The sequence below is a fragment of the Ursus americanus genome, chromosome 13 (genome assembly GCF_024610735.1).
Source record: "Ursus americanus isolate L20-20 chromosome 13, mUrsAme1.1.p, whole genome shotgun sequence".
Taxonomy (NCBI): domain Eukaryota; kingdom Metazoa; phylum Chordata; class Mammalia; order Carnivora; family Ursidae; genus Ursus; species Ursus americanus.
This window is the reverse complement of record NC_142139.1, coordinates 20,729,966-20,749,059: the sequence shown is the minus strand read 5'-3', so window position 1 is coordinate 20,749,059 and position 19,094 is coordinate 20,729,966. Positions and strand designations below refer to the sequence as shown.

The following is a 19,094-nucleotide window of genomic DNA, read 5'->3' as shown; positions in this document are numbered from 1 at the left end:
GGCTGACAAAATTTTAAGATCCTATAATTCCAAACACTGACCAAGACAGAAAAAGGTAGAACAAAGCCAGGCACATCAACTTTGAAAAAAACAATTTGGAATAATCAAATAAATTCAAAGGTACATATATATATCCTAGAGACCATGGTTTTTCAAACCTTGGCACTACTGACATTTCGAGCCAGATAGCTCTCTAGTATAGGGGGGCTGGAGGATGTTTAGCATCATCCATGACCTCTACCCACTAGAAGCCAGTAGCAGGCACTCACCCCCTCCACCCCCCAGTTGTGGAAAAATAGTAGTATCTCCAGACAAAGCCAAATGCCCCCTTCGGGGTAGGGGAAAACCACTTCCATTGAGAATCACTGCCCTAGATGCTACAATTCCACCTTAATGCGTATCTTAACATACTCTTTTTCTTTTTTTAATAATTTTTTATTATGTTATGTTAGTCACCATACAGTATATCCTTAGTTTTTGATGTAGTGTTCCATGATTCATTATTTGCATATAACACCCAGTGCTCCATGCGATATATGCCCTCCTTAATACCCATCACCGGCCTATCCCAATCCCCCACTCCCCTCCCCTGTGAAGCCCTCAGTTGTCTTTTTCAAACACGTCTGCCTCATCCCACAGGAAGCCTTACTGTATGTTACACCCTAGAACACACAAAACTTTTTTTTTTATAATTTAAACACTATTGTGGGGGGCACCTGGGTGGCTCAGTCAGTTGGGTGTCTGCCTTCGGCTCGGGTCATGATCTCTGGGTCCTGGGATGAAGCCCCGCACTGGGCTTCCTGCTCAGCAGGAAGTCTGCCTCTCTCTCTCCCCCTTTGCCCCTGCCCACTGCTAATTCTCTCAAACAAATAAATAAAACCTTAAAAAAAAAAAACCTCACAATTGTCATGAAAAATATATTTTGAGTGAAGTACTCTAGAATCTATCAATTTTTTGAAAAACCTGATCATGACCCAGTACACCAATTTCATCATGCACTCATGGGCTGCAGTCTGAAGAAATTACCCCAAAGAACCTCTTGGACATCTTTACTGGCAAACATACATAAAAATGTACACGGCAGCACTTTAATTTCAAAAAACTGAAATAACCCAAAGGTCTACCAACAACAGATTTTATCAAATAGTGAAATACCCTTTGGCAAGGAAAAGGACTCACAGCAACACACCAACATGCATGAATCTAAGAAAATTAGACTAAAGTGAAAAAAATCAGTGCCAAAGAATATGTTAATGCAGTCATACTGAATGCCGGTTTCATGTAAAAACTACTCAAAAAACAAACATTCAGGCCTTTGTTTCTGAGAAGAGAAGCAATGGATGAAACTGCAGGGGCACACAGGGAAATTCAAAGGTAATGGTAATCACATTTCTAAACCTGGTGCTCAGTTCCCAGTTGATTATATTGTTGTTCTTTAAAACCCTCACGTTTTCTTATATGCCCAATATTTATTAAGAAAAAATGTTAATTCTGAATATATATTACTTCTTTAACATTAAAGTGATATATTTGAGAAACAACGATACAAAGGCAAAATGTCTGTTTTTCAGTAGACAAGTTTCATAATTTTAAAGTCATATTTTGTGGGTAGCTGAGTAAATATAACTAGATTTCAGATGATATTAGGAAATAACTGTTGATTTTCCTAGATGCTGCTTTTTTTTTGGACATCAGTGCTGAAGTGTCATGATTGTCTGCAAGTTACTTTCAAATAATTCAATAGATAGGTGAGTTAAATATAGCAAAATTACTAAATCTAGGTGGTGGTTAGGTATTCACTGTACAATTCTTTCAACTTTTGGTGTGTTTAAAGTTTTTCATAATATAAGTGGAAACTTTTAAGTGGTAGGTAGTATTAGTTTTTAAAATTTTCTTAAGCCTTCTCAAACCATTCACAGGACAACATGCATGCTTTGGAAATTATCAGACTAGAAAAAAAATTATCAGACTAGAAAAAAAAATTATCAGACTTAAGATTTCAGCAGAGACCTATAAAACCAAATGCTCATCTAACTGTTGCCGCATATCCTCCTACTGTCCTCCTGTTTTCTGAAATGTGAGAAATCCTGTTGAAATACTATATCGGGGGAATGATCTTTAAGTTGTAACATTAAATGTGAATGTATTTTATACATGTATAATTTACAGCTCAGTAAAGTTGATTTTTTTAAAAAAGAGCCAGAAACTACCCATAAGAGGCTCCCACTAGCCAAATCTGGGACAATCTGAACATTAAACTAAAAAATCATGGTAATGGATTATAATCCACCAAAAAAATAAGCCATGAGTCCACATTGATAATAAGGGAATTTGTTCCTTATAGTAGAGTGCCAACTAATAAATACAGAAGTAATGATACAGCAAGAAAAATCAGCATTTGCAATGATGATGATAATTTAATTAAATCAGGCAAGAATCATCAAGGGAAACTAAAGCTCGTATGAAAAGTCTGATGAAAAACTGGGTATTTCCAAAATTTCAAAGTCTCTCTCACAAATTACATATCAATTATAAAGAAGAAAAAACTATCTCTAAAATAAAGAAACCTGGAGCATACTATCTTAACCAAGTGCTCAAAGTTAATTAATATCAGCAATAAGATAAACCAAGATCATGTGCATTTCCATGCATTGAGAAGAAAACCATTTAACTTCTGCAGTATTCCTGCCAAAAACTGATAACCCAAATCTAATCATAAGGAAACACCAGAAAATCCAAAGTGAGATATCTACCACCTAACTGTTTCAAAGTCTTCAGAAAAAAAAAACCGAAAACAAAACAATGTCATCAAAGACAAAAGCAGAACTGTTTCAGATTAATGGAGACTAAACAGAACAGACAACTAAAAGCAATGTGTGATCTCAGGTTAGATCCTGGAAAGGAGGGAGAAAAAAACTGAAAAGGACATTATGGGGAAAATCTGCCTATGGACAGCATTACTGTTCTCAGGATATATACTCTGAAGGTATTTAGTGCTAAAAGGGGCACAATGTCTGCAACTTATTCTCAGATAGTTTATACTATACAGTCTTAAAATTATGAACATTAACACTAAGTTCTTTAGTGTCATTCTTCTCTTAGAATGCAACTTACTTCGTGTATCATTTCTCCTATTATTATGTGATGATTTATTTGCTTCAGGTTGATATCTTGAGCTGTTCCGGGATCCTGGTCTTTCTTGACTGTCTGGTCTTACATCATCTAAGTGGAGTGGTACCCACTTGTGCTTATTAGCTTGAAGAAAACCAAATAAAATCATTTAATGACACTGTACAATTTTCATTAAAGCTTTGCAATTCTGAAAGGACGCTAAATTTTAACCAAATGGGAGACTTAGTTTGTCCTTAAAGGTTCTTGTAGAGAACCAAAATAATTTTCTTTTTACAGAGCTCCTTATAAACTTACCTGTGCAACTATTTCTAAAATTCATGTGAAAAGCCAGTTGATGGAATATCATTGGTATTCTTTTACTTTCAAGCAAAATGCTCACTCTTAATTCTGATGAATAAGCAGTATATGTAAAAACACTACTCCTAATACCTGACTCTTTCACTTTAGAATGGGGTATATCTGATAAGACATTATAAGGCACACACTGAAAAATATTGGCTAATGATTCAAAACACTTTTAGTTTCAAGTCATTGTCCAAAATATTGGTTTATCTAGCATTACTAATAATGAAAGAGGTTTCTCAAAATTAGAGTACAAAATTTGTCTAACTGCATTTGAGAAATCTTTTTATAGCTACTACACACCTTCCTAACTTAAGAGATACAGCAATTTAACTTCTCTGGTTGACTAAATGATAGAGTAATTGTTATACTATAATGAAATTCTGAAGATTACTTAATTTGTGGAATCCACAGTTAAGGTTTCAAAATATTTAGTCTTCTACTCAATATATATTTTTGACTAAAACGGCAGGACTCAGGCATAAAGGAAAAAAAACCACCAAGGTAATTAAGGAAAAGGGAATTATCAGTATGCAACTACAATGCTGATTTCCTATAAATCCTGCAAACTACTCACAGATGAGGAAAAGAATATGAAAGAATCTTAAAAAAACCTCTTTAAATTCTGTACTATAAATTCTATCAGTGAGATTCTCTGGTATTAAACAAGTTCTTCTTTAAAGGACAAAAAAAAGGGTGCTCTAAGGACAGTCAACTCATAATTCCTGTATGAATTTATCTATAAAAACCTGGATTTTAGTGTTGGCTGATCAGTTTTAATTGAAGCAATTAACACAGAAGACAAATTTTAAAGCAGGATGACAGACCTATCATCTCTATTACTTCTAGACAGTCAAAAAAGACTTACGTATCTAAGTAGCATGAAAAAGGTAAGTGATAAAAATGTTTAAGAAATGGGGAAATTTTTTCCTAACAACCACATGGTTTTCCTGTTGCCAACCACTTTGAGCAATTAGCCTTGGCTCATTGTATCAAGTGAGCCTAATATGCTTACTGCAGCTAAGGATTAGATATTCATTAAAAAAAAAATTCAAATAAGTGCTCAATATACAGTAGATTGTTAGTTCCATTATTAAAGAAGTTGGCTGGAAACTACACCTCATTATAAAATGTCCCCTCCCATGCCACTTCACTTCCATGAATTAAAATGCTTTAATGGCTTCCCATAGCACTCAAAATAAAATTCTAATTCCACACTACCAAAGCCCTGTACAATGCAGACCTTCCTTACCTCTCCCATAGCATCTACTGTCACTTTTCCCAATGTTCACCTTGTCGCAGCTACTGACCTTCCAACAGTTTAAAGAACTTTTCTGCCTAAAGGCCCCTGAAGACACTTGAACCTAGGCTCAGAACACTGAATGAGTATATGCTTTTACAAAGCAGTTAAATCATAATCTGTCCCTAGACACATGAAAAGTTGTGTAAAAAATATGGAAAAGGATACAAAGACTATTTTTTCCTCAAAGGGTAATTTAATGGGGAAATGCTATGACAAAAAAAAGTTGACCAAAATTGTTCTCACTTTTCTCTTAGAAAAACATTTTCTCAGAACTCCCTGACAGGGGCACCTGGGTGGCTCAGTCATTAAGCATCTGCCTTTGGCTCTGGTCATGATCCCAGGGTCCTGAAATCGAGCCCCACATCAGGCTCCCTGCTCAGTGAGCCTGCTTCTCCCTCTCCCTCTGCCTAATGCTCCCCCTGCTATACTCTCTGTCAAATAAATAAATAAAATCTTTAACAGCCCCCCCAAAAAAACCTCCCTAAAAAACAGGGAGCAGTTCCAATAGATTTAAAAAATAATTATCACACAACTTTTCAAGAATATATCTTTAAAAAAATGCATATATATATATATATATATATATATATATATATATATATACACACACACACACACACACACACCTATCTCTGTAAGTGCAACTTCATTATATGCTTACATAGAGTACAAGTCAAGGACAAAAAAGGAAAGCCTCATGGTTCAAGAATGTTACAAAAGCCAATCAGTTACCACTGCAGATGGTATCCTGAAGAAATCCAAAATACCCACTGGTGACTACTAGGAATCAGCTGATTAAATGTAATTCATTACTACAACTTTCTTCAAAAAATTAAAATCAAAATGAAGATATAGTTAAATTAACCTCCTTTTCATTTATTACTTGGCTGAGCCTCATCCTCAGTGACATTTTCACCAGGACCATCTAACCAAGACATGGAAACAACCTAAGTATCCACTGATAGATGAATGGATAAAGAAAATATGATGTATAAATATACAATGGAATAATATTCAGTCATGAGAAAGAAGGAAATCCTCCCATTTGCAACACAACTAAGTGAAATAAGTTAAAAAGATAAATACAGTATGATCTGAATTACATGTAGATTCTAAAAAGGCTGAATTCACAGTAACCAAGAACAGATGGTGGTTGCCAGGAGTGGGGGAAATGAGTGAAGGTGGTCAAAAGATACAAGCTTCCAGTTATAAGACAAATAAGTTCTGGAGATGTAATAAACAGCGTTGTGACTATAGTTATCAATACTGTACTATTTTTGAAAGTTGCTGAAACTAGATCTTAAAAGTTCTCATCTTTAAAAAAAATTGTGACTGGGAGGTAATAGATATTAACTAAAATTGTGGAAATCACTTCACTATACACACACACACACACACATACACACATCAAACCATTGTGTTGTGTACCTTAAACTACACAATGTTATGTATCCATTATATCTCAATAAAACTGCTAGAAAAAATGAAATTATAGATGAACTGACCTCTCTTTCGTTGATTACTCGACTGAGTCTCATCCTCACTGGCATTTTCACCAGGACCATCCAATTTTGTTTCCCGGCTTTCTTTGCTCTCACTGTTAATTCTCTTTTCAATCTTCTCTTCTCGTTCTTTTCTGTTTTGTGGTTTCTTATTTCCTTGGCTGATGACACTCTGACAGTGCAAAAAGTTCCTCTGAATAAAATAATTTCCATGAACATTTTCACTAATATATCCAAAAATTTGTGGTTAGTCAACCTTTTCTAAATATTGTAAAACAAATGACAACTTTTAGCAAAAATAAAAAAACTACTTTTCAAAAAATACTGTTAAAAGTCAAGATTGGGAGAAAATATTTGCTCAGTATTTGATAAAGCACTTGGATCCAAAATCTATAATGATCTCTCAAAATACAGTAATAAGAAAACAACTCAATTTTTTAAAAAAATGGGCTACAACTGAACAGACACTTCAACAAAAACATATGCCAATAGCAAATGTAAATGGAAAGGTGCTGGCATCATTAGTCAAGAGAAATGCCAATTAAAACTACAATGTGATACCACCACATACCCGATACAAGTAGATTAAAAGACTGACTATATCGAATATTAGTGAAGATGTGACACAACTACAATTTTCATACACTGTTGGTGGGAATGAAGTTTGGTAGTTTCTGAAAAAGCTAAACAAGTAGCTACCACACAATCCAGCCATTCTCTTCCTAGGTATTTACCCAAGAAAAATGACATAATATATCCATGCAAAATTTTGTACACAAGTGTTTATATAGCAGCTTTATTTTTAACAGCCAAAAACTGGAATCAATACAAATGTCCATCCATAGATGACCAAACATTCCATTCATAAAATGAAATACTACTCAGCAATAAGAAGGAATGAACTAATACACATAACTGACATAAATAAATCTCAAAATAATTAAGCTAAGGGAAAGCCAGGGGAAAAAAGTCATACTGTAGGACTCCACTTACATAAAATTGTAAGAAATGCAAATTAACTATAAGTGACACAAAGCATATCAGTGGTTGCCTGGGTTGATGGGGGGAATATGACAGGGAGATTATAAAGGAGTGTGAAGAAGCTTCTGAGGTAATGGTCCATTATCTTGATTTTGGTGGTGGTTTCACAGGTATATGTATAGGTCAAAACCTAGCAAACTATATACTGCACATGCAGTTTATGATGTTATTTACACACTAATTAAGCTGTTTAAATCAATATATATCCACAACTACAAACCAATAGTGCACAAATTACAAATAGCAAAGTGTAGTATCAAATGAAAACATGTAACCAGATAACCATATATGCTACCGCTCCTCTAAAAAGCCCCTTGATGTCTGGGGCGCATGGGTGGCTCAGTTGGTTAAGTGTCTGCCTTTGGTTCAGGTCATGATCCCAGAGTCCTGGGATCAAGCCCCATGTCGGGCTCCCTGCTCAGTGGGGAGTCTGCTCCTTATCTCTCTCTCACTCATTCTCTCTCTTAAATAAATAAAATCTTTAAAAAAATAAATAAAAAGCCCCTTGACAGAATATCTCAGAAGCATCTTTCAGTTTCTTTCATAGTTTAAATTAAAAATTGGGGCACCTGGGTGGCTCAGTCGGTTAAGCGTCTGCCTTCGGCTCAGGTCATGATCTTGGGATCCTGGGATGGAGCCCCAGTCGGGCTCCCTGCTCAGTGGGGAGTCTGCTTCTCTCTTTGCCTTTCCCCTTCCACCCTGCTTGTGCCTCCCACCTCTCTCAAATAAAATCTTTTTAAAAAAATAATTAATTAAAAATCCATTCATTAAACATTTCTTGATTTGATTTGCTTATAAATCCGTGTGTGTGTGTGTGTGTGTATAATCAGCACTTCAATACATACTGAAAAGATTATACATCAAAAAAATATAGCAAATTATGAAATAAAATGGGCTTCAATTTAGACTCATTAACAATTAATCTCTTTTGGGGCACCTGGGTGGCTCAAACTGTTGAGTACCAGGCCTCTTGATTTCAGCTAAGATCGGGGTCATGGGATGGAGAGCACCACCTCAGACTCTGAGCTCAGCAGAGAGTCCGCTTGAGATTCTCTCTCTTCCTCTCCCTCTATTCCTCCCTCACGCCCATGCATGGGCATTCTCTATCTCTCTCAAATAATTAAATCTTTTTTTAAAAATTTTAATCTCTTTAATTATAGATATTACATGAAGATAACAGCATGGTAACCACCCCTTCCAAATATAAGATTACCTCCTAAGAATACAATGAGATGAAAATGTGATGAATAAAATCAGGTATCTGAAAAATGGATTAGACTATAAAAGGGATAGCTGCTAAGTTTTCAGCACTTTATTAATGTAATTCTCTAAATGTGAAATAAAATAAATTTTGCATGTTGAAATGAGAATATTTTCCCTTTACTAAGAAAAAGCCTTAAAACAATACTCACTCCAGTGTTCACTAATTCACTTGGTGTTGGCCAATTCGCCATATCGCTGAAATCACTAGCCTAAGAAGTAATAAATAAGTGTTATATCTGCAAATTAGAAATCTTAAGTAGAAAAAATATTTTCTAAAAGTGAAAGCAATTTTAAAAATCACCTACAAACAATTATATGCAGGCATTTGCCAAATTAATTCAAAAACCTCTCCAAACAACAGAACACTGAAATATAATAATGCTTGGGTCTTATGATCTAACGTCTAGCACTATTTAATGACACTAAATTGATTTACATAGGATAACAGAATAAATTAATATACATAGGATCTGGACAAAAGCTACAATTCTCTAGTATATTAACTTTAACCTAACATCAATGATACAACTAGAAGAAAAGTACACAATATTCTAATAAGAGTTTCTAAAATACCAATTTTCAAAATCAACATAGCTAAGAAGAATATAGCTAAAAACATACCTTGTTGGATTTCTTTGTCTTGGGTTTTCCTGCTTTTATAATTTTGGGGGAACTGAGCTCTAAAAAAAAAAAAAAAAAAGAAAGAAAGAAAGAAAAAGAAAAGAAAAAAAAGAAAAACATAGAATTAGTTTTTTCAGGTTTTTTTAGGTTTTACAATTAATTCAATATATTTAACAATTTTAATTTTACAATTAATTCAATATATTTAACAAAATAACTATTATATGAATTTCAGTAAGCCAGTGTCGTCATTTCCAACAAAATCCAAAGTTCTGAAACTCAAATTCTTAACAAGAAGTCAACTACAGTTCAAACAGATTCAAACTGGTATTCACAAATCAAAAGTGAGAAATAATCAGTTTACTTAAACTGACAGACCAATCCTTTTTCTGACAGAATACATGAAAAAATTAGAAACATAACACATTTTAATACAGTAAAGTCAGTAACATTTCCCAAAGGGATACATTTTTCTATATAATTCATACACTGACTTTCATCCAGGACTATCCAAAAATAAATCAGAAGACTTCAAACTCTTTGTCCTTGAAAACAAACAAGTTTAACAACCACAATAGGTTGTATACAGATGAAGTCATAAAAACAATAAGTTTGTACAAGACTATCATAGTATCACCACTTGTCCCATCTTGAATAAGACAGTGGTTGACAATAAAATAGATAAAGAGACAAAGAGAGACTGACTCTCTCTCTAAATGAAACTTTACACTATCTTCTAGTTTGGTTCATTACTTAGCAAGATGATCAGATGGTGTATCACCTACCTAAACGTGATCTAAAGTAAATATTGAAAAGCAGAATTGGGATCTGTATCTATAGAAAAACATAATAATCCAGCAAAACATGAACCCAAAAAATCACAGCAATGACCAATTCATAGAATAAAGCAATCTTTGAGTTAAAACTCAGAAGCAAATATTAAAAAGACATAGAGAACTTATCAGAGGAAGAGGGATGAAGGATTAAGATGTCACCAGGGATGGACATAAAAGAATCTTGAATATTATAGTAATTCTATTCCTGAAGCGAAATAACGAGTACACAGGTATTTCTTTTATTCTTCTTTATACTTTAAGTATGCATATATATGTGTATACATGTATAATGTGTAAGAATAAAACATTTCATTAAGAAAAATCAGATTAAAAAATATGGGTAAACAGGACAAAAAATGGGGACAGGAAAAAAAATCTCATTTAATAAAGAACAGTATTTGCCTGAACATTATCTAGAATTTGACTGAAGCATGTTCTATATATACTATGTATATTTTATGAAAGTTATACAATATAGAACATTTGGAGGACTTTCCCCTCAAAGTGGAAAACATGTCCCAAAATAATGCTAAGTAAGTTAAGTGCCTGTTAGTTACAAAATAAAGCCTCATACAAAATATTTGATGAAATGGAAAATAATAAGGAAGAGGGCACCCAAGCAGATTTTACTTAGATTTATTACAAATCAATTAGACATTAATAATCACAAAATTAAGGTCAGAAACTAAAGATAAAAAATTATTCTGACCACATAAAAATAAACTTTTTAACTTCATTACTAAATGACACAATTAAGTTACTAACAAAATTTTTAAAGATACTTGACCATGAAAAAAATTAATAATCTATTGATTTAAAAACCAATACAGTTCCATACTCCACTCAGACATTGATTATAACCTCTAGCTAAACATGAAGAAAAAGTTGGGGAGGAGTATTTATTTCTTTGCACATTTAAAAATTTTAAAAAGGAAGAGATTTTGATTTTAGCAAATTCTTTTGGACTCAAAATTTTGAATTTTTCTTTAATCTCTCAACTTTAATTCCTCCTCAGGAAATTTACATTTAACTCTGAGGCATCAATAATGCTGACATTTTAATGGAGTACCTTTATGTACACACGGTAACAAGGATGTTTATGTACATGTTATCAATATAATAATTTAATCTCATCACAGAGTACCTGACAAACTATGCTGGCCAAGGTGGTTGGATACTCTAGAATACAAACAGTGATTTCTTAACACTTGTTATTAAATGGTCCTTAAGAGTTAATTTACTTTTCTAAGAGGAAGACTTTCCCAGAACATTCCTGTTTCCAAATCCTAATTCCTCCCATGGAAACAATTAAGTTTCCTGATTAATGAGTTTAGGAAAAAAACTGAACCTACGAAGCCAGCATCTTTTCCTCTTTTTCCTTTGGGGGATAGCTGTCCACAAAAAGCAAGCACTGTGGGCTGCTTTTTCATGCGTGTCATCTTCAGAGGGACAGCCTCCTCAACCATATAGGAGAACGTGCCGCAACTGCACATGCAACACCAACCATGTGGACACATTTGTCTAATTCCAAGTTCAACATAAAGAACTCCTGTGTGCTGCTCACTTAGACCACATCATCAACCCAGACTTTTTCATTTTAAAGGATAATAGTAAGCTGGGAACCTGGATGGCTCAGTTGGTTAAGCTTCTGCCTTCCACTCAGGTCATGATCCCAGAATCGTGGGATGGAATCCCGCACTGGGCTCCATGCTCAGCAGGGAGTCTGCTTCTTCCTCTGCCCCTCCCCCCTGCTTGTGCTTGCTCTCTATCAAATAAATAACATCTTTAAAAAAAAAAAGAAAGAAAGAAAGAAATGGTCATTTCTCTCATGCTGTTAGTAATAGTGTAAAGTAGTATACTCTCTCCAGGGTAATCTGTCATTTAAAATCTATGTACCTCTTAATAAAACAATTCCAATTCTGGGAAATTACCTGGAAAGAAAGACAAGGTACAAAGATGTCTGTATGAAATGAAAGAAGCCTACCAGGTTTTAAAAGTATTTTATATACATATAGAACAGGTAAAACAAGCCTAAGAAAAGTAATTTTAACTAAAAGTTTCCTGTTTTAACTAAAATGGAGGAAATTGCTTTGCATGTTTTTAGAGAAAACGTAATATTGAAAAAGCAAGCCAGCCTAGAAAATTAAAAAAAAAAATGTATAAATTTTTTCCAAACAGATTAGATGTAAAAAAAGCTGCTAGTAGCTTCAAATATATGTATAAATATACATGAACAGTGTGTGATCTTCATCTCTATTTTTCACTATACTACTGCAACTTTTTGAGTAATATTCCAGCACCTTAAACTGTTATTCTTTAACTCTGGGAATCTACAAGCTATAACCTATAATTCTAAATTGATAAGGAAAACAATCCATTTCAAGGGCTTGGTCACAGAAAACAAAAACTGCAACACTATTACCTAGTGAGGTAGATGCAACATCCTTAATTGTTAACAGTGATTTATTGTGCATCATTAGGACTGAAATCCCTTGTTATTCAAACTGTGATATGTGAATCAGCGTCACTGACATCATCTGGGAACTTACTAAAAATACAAAATATCAAGTCCTACAGAATCAGAGCTGCATTTGAACAAGACCCATAGTGGATTCCTAAGCAAATTAAAATTTGAGAGTCATTAATATAATCTGTTCTTTAAAGACTGACTCTGGCTAACCCCATAAGAAAGACATCTGTTACAGCATGACTGCATTTAATCATAATTTTAAAAAGATTTTTTTCAAATTAATAAAGTCCATACATTGAGTACCATTTAAAAGAAAGCTATTGTTGTGGACAATACACAGACATCAAGAAGACAGCCTTTGCCTCAAAGAACATTACAAACTAGAACAAGAGATAAAACATGTGAATATGTAAGTGCCCAGTACAAGCCACTTAGGGATAATTTCTGTAAGAGAGCTATGAACTATTAAAGGGAGAGCATCTCAGAGAGGCCAAGAAGACCACATACAAAGTTAGCATTTGACTTATTTTTCAGGGATAAAGAGAATTAAAACAAAGGGAAGGATAATGACCAAAACCTTAACATGCAAGAAAACCTAAGGCATTTATCCAAAACACAGGGTACATAGAAGGGAACATAAACAAAAAGCTAGAAAGGTAGGATAAGACCAGACACATTAGAGGTTCCCTCCCGATTTAAGTACTCTCTTCTCTTGTTAACAACTAATATACCAATGTGTAGGATATTTAAGTAGGTTTTTTTGCGGGGGGGGGGGGGAGATGCAACGTGACAGGGACAATTCTACTCACTTTAATTTTTATGGCTATAATCTTTTTTTTTAAGATTTTATTTTATTTATTTGACAGAGAGAGAGAGACAGCCAGTGAGAGAGGGAACACAAGCAGGGGGAGTGGGAGAGGAAGAAGCAGGCTCCCAGCAGAAGAGCCTGACATGGGGCTCGATCCCAGAACTCCGGCATCAAGCCCTGAGCAGAAGGAAGACGCTTAACAACTGAGCCACCCAAGCGCCCCCATAGCTATAATCTTTAGCAAAGTTTTAATTAAGAAAATGTGCTGAAAATTACCAATATTTCACATAATTTTATATTTAAGGGAGAAAGTAGTAAAATGCCGTTTTGCTACAGTGAGTGCTTTAAAAAACATTTTAAAAACTATTTAATTCTCGTACTCTATAAGTGGGAGTATTGCTCTGTACAGTCACTTTAGAGAGTAATCTGTCAACTAACAAATACCCTGTGACCTAACAATTCCAATTCTCATTATCTATCCTAGAGAAAGTGAGACATATATGCAAGAGGTATGTAACTTTTAAAGTAGGCTCCACCCTCAATGGTGGGGGGGGGGGGGGGTTGAACTCACTACCCCAAGTTCTGACTGAGCCAGCCAGATGCCCCCAAACTCACTTATTGTAAAGACAAAAAATAAAAAGGGTCAATCAACTTTAAACGAAATGGAAGATGATATTATGTTCTAAATGCATATACAAAACACTATATTTGGAAGTAAGACCTAAAAGAATATTCAGTAAACAGGTAGCATGATTATCTCTTTTCTTGAAGGAGACATCAAAATTTCTGTTTTTACAAGGAGAATGTATTTATGTATCATTTATATAACTTACTTAAAATGTTTTTAGGGTAATAATAAGCTTATTTGAGGTTTCTGGGAAGCAGACATTAAGAAAAAGGAAAGTTGGTGAGGTCAGAGAAGACTAAAGATGAAAAAGATGGAAAAATCAGTATTTTTATATACCATGTTTGAGTAAAAGAACTGAAATTATATTAGAAAGCTTTTTTTTTTTCATATGCAGAATACAGCCATAGCCACAAGTAAGAAATTAATAAATCCCATACTGTGATTTTAATACAGGTCTCCAAAATAAATGTACTTTAAACAAGGTTAGGACAGATTGGGGGACAATCCTTTCTGGTCTCCTGACTGAATTCAAAACTGCTGTGACACTACTCTAGGCCTCTTGGATGAACCAGGCTTTGGTTGAAAAGAAGCCTTATCTAGATTAAGAGAAACAGCAATACACAGGCCAAAACCATCCTAAAAGTGGAATAAAGTGTCTCAGAAGGGCTGAAGAAGCAAAAATGATTCACTTGCAGTTCAATTAGAACTGCAGGTTCTAACAGAGAAAATTCATGATTATCTGTCCCAAAATAATCCTTTTCATTTCCTATAATGTTCCCATCTCTGATAATAAACTCTCTGGCAAAATTTTGTGGATGAAATCTCCACCTCATTAAGAGAGTGATAGTAGATCCAGGTTTGGCCAGGACAAGCATGGTTTAAGTCTGTTGTTTCAGCGTAATTAATATCCTTCTCTGGGCCTCTCTAGTATCCTGGTTTGTAGGATAAATTATACAGGCCCCCTACTAATAGATTATCGCTGGTTTGCACCTACTCTGAACCTTAAAGGTCCTCTGCTATATCACTGTTTTTAAAGTTGCAAATTTGCTTAGGAAAACAGGAAGCCAAGGCACCCCAGGTTATAGATGGCACTCTGGTATTGACTGGAAGAGATGAATTACACCCATTTCATTCATTTACAAGGCCCAGAAAAACTGCCAAAAGTTGACTAGCTAGTTAGTAACAATATCTGCATTTGAACCCAAGTCTCTCAGAACAGTGCATTTCTACACCATAATCTCTAAATTACCAACTACAAATAGAAGTTGTTGTAGCACAGCCAGTACTGGGGAGAGTTTTTAAGTTACTACACTACTCCAAGTAGTGAAGAATGGTATTCCCCTAAGCACAGAATGGATTCCAAGAACAGAAAGAACTGCCTACAGAGAGACATCAGCAAAATCGAAATTCCCATGAACCACAACATAGCTCAAGCACCACCTTGTTCTTAACCTTCAACAAAAATTAAGATCCCCAATGAAGGCACCTGAGGTTAATTAAACTGTTAAATACTTTTCAAAAGGACATTTCCAATTAAGATTCCTGAGTCTTACCTTGAAAGTTTTAAAAAGTGTCAAATTAACTTTACAATCAAAAAAGTTCATTTTTTGGTAGTTCACTGAATATAGATTATAATTGTGTGTAAGTCTAGAAGTAGGGAGGTTGGACAGCCCATTAAGGTTCATTAAGAGCTTTCTTTGTCTTTGCTAAATTTACGGAGATAACGCCTTAAGATTTTTGTTTCCTTCAGTTAGTGATAGTAGTAAACAAACAAATCTTTGCAGCTAGGAGAATGACGGTAATATTAAATTTAGAACAAATTTCTAAGTAATTTTTTCTGCAAGTGTCAAAACGTATCAAGAATGATGGGTATTACCATGTAAAAGCTAAAGAAATTAACACTTAACTCACTCTACTGGAGTTCCTCTGAAGAAATGTTAATATACCTGCAATATAATGTATTTATAACAATCACCTTACAGTTATACCACATCCTTTAATTCACTTGATCCTCACAACCCTGTAAACATGCTCACATCTTCCCCATTTTATTGTTAACCTTTAATTTTAAGAAAAGTGAAGATATGCAAGTAAGCAGCTGTAATTTCTATATAAAAAGTTCAATTAACTTACTAAAACGTAATTTAGAAAATAAAGCTAGGAGATACTACTTTGTTATTTAGTATTTCCATTTAAACTTAAAAAAAAAAAAAACTACAACCAAAATAAAGCACCCAGGGCCATTCCGTATTGGTCAGCTCTCAAATGCTGCGGCATACTCTAACCTCCTCTGAAGAGAAGGAGGGCTAACCGAATGTTAAGACTATAACCTTTACCTAATGTGCAATCCACTCTCACGTCAACTATCCTGTTCAATTATTTTCCACCACAATCATAATTCCAAGCATTTTGTTAGTAACTACAGTATAGTATCATTTTTAACATGACTATTTCTTGTTTCCAAAACAGATTTTCAGCTTATCAATTATTTCACAACGAAGAAAATTACAATCGCGCTTCCACTTATAAATCCCCTTGTTCCGACTTGCTTCACCCCCCCCCCTTTTTTTTACAAGTCCACGAAAACTCTTCTATAGGATGAACTGCACTATCTACCTAAAGTTAGCTTTCTCAAGTCACAACCACGTTGTGGGGGAAGGAGGGGGCAAAACTCAATGGAGGCCGCGCCAGCCGAGCGGCTCAGCTACGTTACTCCCGCAGTGCCCCCACCAGTCAAGGAGAACCCGAGGTCCCACCTCTTCCTGCCGCTCCCTTCCCAGATGTCCATTTATGTAAATAGGCAGAGTGAATGACACCTTGGAACAAAATACCTCCGACTGTCAGGGAAAGGAGGCCTGCCCCTCCCCCAGCCCCACGACAGCCTCTACAGCCAAGCGAATCACCTCCGCACGTACCCTCCCAGTGCCCACCGCAAAAACCACAGACCTGCCTCCAGGGTTTCCAGTGGGGACGGCGCTGGTCCCGTCCCGGCAGGGGACAGGTGTTGGGGAGGCTTTTTGGTCCAGGGGTTCTCCTTAGGCGGCGGCGGCAGCTTTTCCTCAGGGCCGGTGGCCGCCTCATCCTCCAAGGCGTCCTCGGCCGGCGGGTCCCTCGGCAGCGGTGGCAGGGGTTCCCCGCCGAAGGGGCCCCCGGGCCCGCGCGCCTTGTGCGCCAGGTGCAGCGCCAGGGGTCTCACGGGCACGGCCGCCTGGGGCACACTGTGCCCCAGCACCAGGGCCGGCGACGGCTCTCCCCGCGCACCCGCGATGATGGCTGTCGCGGCCCTCTCTTCACTCGCCGCCTCCTTGCCCTCCCGTTCGGGCGGGGACAGCTGCTCGGCCTGCCGACTCGCCGTTACCAACAGCGACTCCTTCTCAGCAGCCACCGCGGGTAGCTCTCCCCGAGAGTGAGCGGCGGGCACCGCGGCGCGAGCAGACATCGTCCCCTTGCCCCAGCCACCCCAGCCGGGGGGGGGGGGGGGCCTGGGGCCAGGGAGTCCGACTGCCCGTCTCTCCGCCGGGGAACCGACTGGCTCCGGCCTGGGGCAGAAAACCCGAAAGCCCGGCCGCCACTGCAGCCCGCGTCGGCCGACGCCGTGCAGCGCCCGGCGTGCCGCCCCTCCCCGCGTGGAACGGAGCGCTAACCGCCCGCCGGCCCAGCCCGCCTCACAGGCGCACGCCCCGAGCCAGCCAACAAGCGCCGGGAGCCGCAGCCCGGAGCCGCGAGCCCTCACCTGGCGCGGGCAGTGGCAGAGGCGCTGCAAGTAGGGGCTGGAGGACCTCTAGCGGAGTCAAGGAGGCGCGTGCCCCCACAGCCGGTAACTGCTCGAGGGGGCGGGGGCGGAGGCGGGGGCGTGGAAGGGGCGGTCCCAGAGGACAGGGTGGGGGCGGGGCCTCCCGGAGGAGCGTGACGTGGCTACTCACCCGCTCTTGCCCTCGCCAGGCCGCCGCCTGCGGTGATTGACTGACGAGCCGGTCCGGGTGCTGCCCGGCCTAAGCGCCGGCCCCGCCCCAGCGGCCAGCCGAGGGGGAGGGAGGGCGAACTGGACGATTCCGGCGCTCGCGGGCTACCGCAGCCCGGACTGCGGGAGCAGGGGCGGGGCGCTCACCGGGCCTCTGTGACTCGCAGCGCAATGGCTTGCGCTCTGCCTGGTGCGGGCGAGGGGCGGGGCGGCCTACGCACGTGGCGCCCAACGGGCGGGGGCGGTCGCTTTGCCCCAGGCCAGGACGCTAAATTGAGGAGGGGTTGTCTTTGCGGGCGACCCTGGGCCAGTTCCTTGCGGGCCAGGGTCCCGGAGGAGGTCTTTTGCTCTCTGTGTCAGTCGCTTTGCCCGATGAAAAAGTTTCCCCCTGAGGTTTTGGGGCACCTCGATCACTTGTAATCCTGAGCCACGTCCAGAATGGAAATTGTGTAATTTGTAGGTAACTGTTTATGAAACCTTTGCCCAGGCAATTGGTTTAGTGCACTTCCCGCCTTCATTTCCACCCTCGAATGAAATATTTTTAAAGTGCTCTTGAGTAAAACAAATGGTTAATGTTTCGGCAACTTGTTGTCGTTGTTGTTACATGTTCCTTTAATTTGTAGCGATAACACTTGTTTACAAATTAACCATGTTTCCCAGTATTTTCTCCTGGAATGGATATATGTTTAAAAGGTACAAATACGTTTTGACTAACTCCAGTAAGAGCTTTCTATTTGGCACTGAAATTCAGTGAGTGATAATATTGATTTCATGGGCGTGGATTTATAAGTTACTAAATGTTTATGTTCCTGTGCAGGGTCGCTGAAAATGGGTTTGACCCAATGAAAATGTTTTCACCGAGGGACACCCCCCCAAAAAATATTCTGTGTCTGGCATTTGTATGCACTTGGCAGTGGGTCCCTCCTGGCTTCTTTTAGGGCTGCCAAACTAGGCAGAGAGCTTATACAGGACTCTTCTCCCAGGGGTCTCACTTCAATCACATTAAACCCTAGATAAATGTTTATATTTACTCAAAAGTTGTACTAGGGGTAATTTTTATATTTTCCTAAGGTTAGTGAACTATTCATACAACAGTTATAAATAAGACCTTTCTTGCTCTCCATATCACTGATTTCCGATTTGTCTGACCCTAAGCAACCTTCGGAACCCATTACCAGTAAATAAGT

At 37.9% G+C, this 19,094-nt stretch overlaps 1 protein-coding gene across 8 annotated transcripts in view; it reads right to left on the bottom strand.

Moving 5' to 3' along the window:
- LARP1B (La ribonucleoprotein 1B) overlaps positions 1 to 18,001 on the bottom strand; it is a 115,920-nt gene extending 97,919 nt beyond the window's left edge. Inside the window, exons 1-5 of one of the 8 annotated variants that reach the window (XM_045799000.2) lie at positions 17,870 to 18,001; positions 9,205 to 9,263; positions 8,733 to 8,792; positions 6,283 to 6,472; positions 3,115 to 3,255 (exon numbers count right to left, since the gene is read on the bottom strand). In XM_045799000.2, the coding sequence (XP_045654956.2) occupies positions 3,115 to 3,255; positions 6,283 to 6,472; positions 8,733 to 8,774 (373 nt within the window). In that variant the 5' untranslated portion in view covers positions 8,775 to 8,792; positions 9,205 to 9,263; positions 17,870 to 18,001. Of the gene's footprint in view, positions 1 to 3,114; positions 3,256 to 6,282; positions 6,473 to 8,732; positions 8,793 to 9,204; positions 9,264 to 16,892; positions 17,789 to 17,869 lie in introns of those variants that run through there. The other 7 variants (XM_045799001.2, XM_045798996.2, XM_045798997.2 and 4 more) reach the window with 7 other exon arrangements.
- Between the last annotated feature and the right edge of the window lie 1,093 nt (positions 18,002 to 19,094).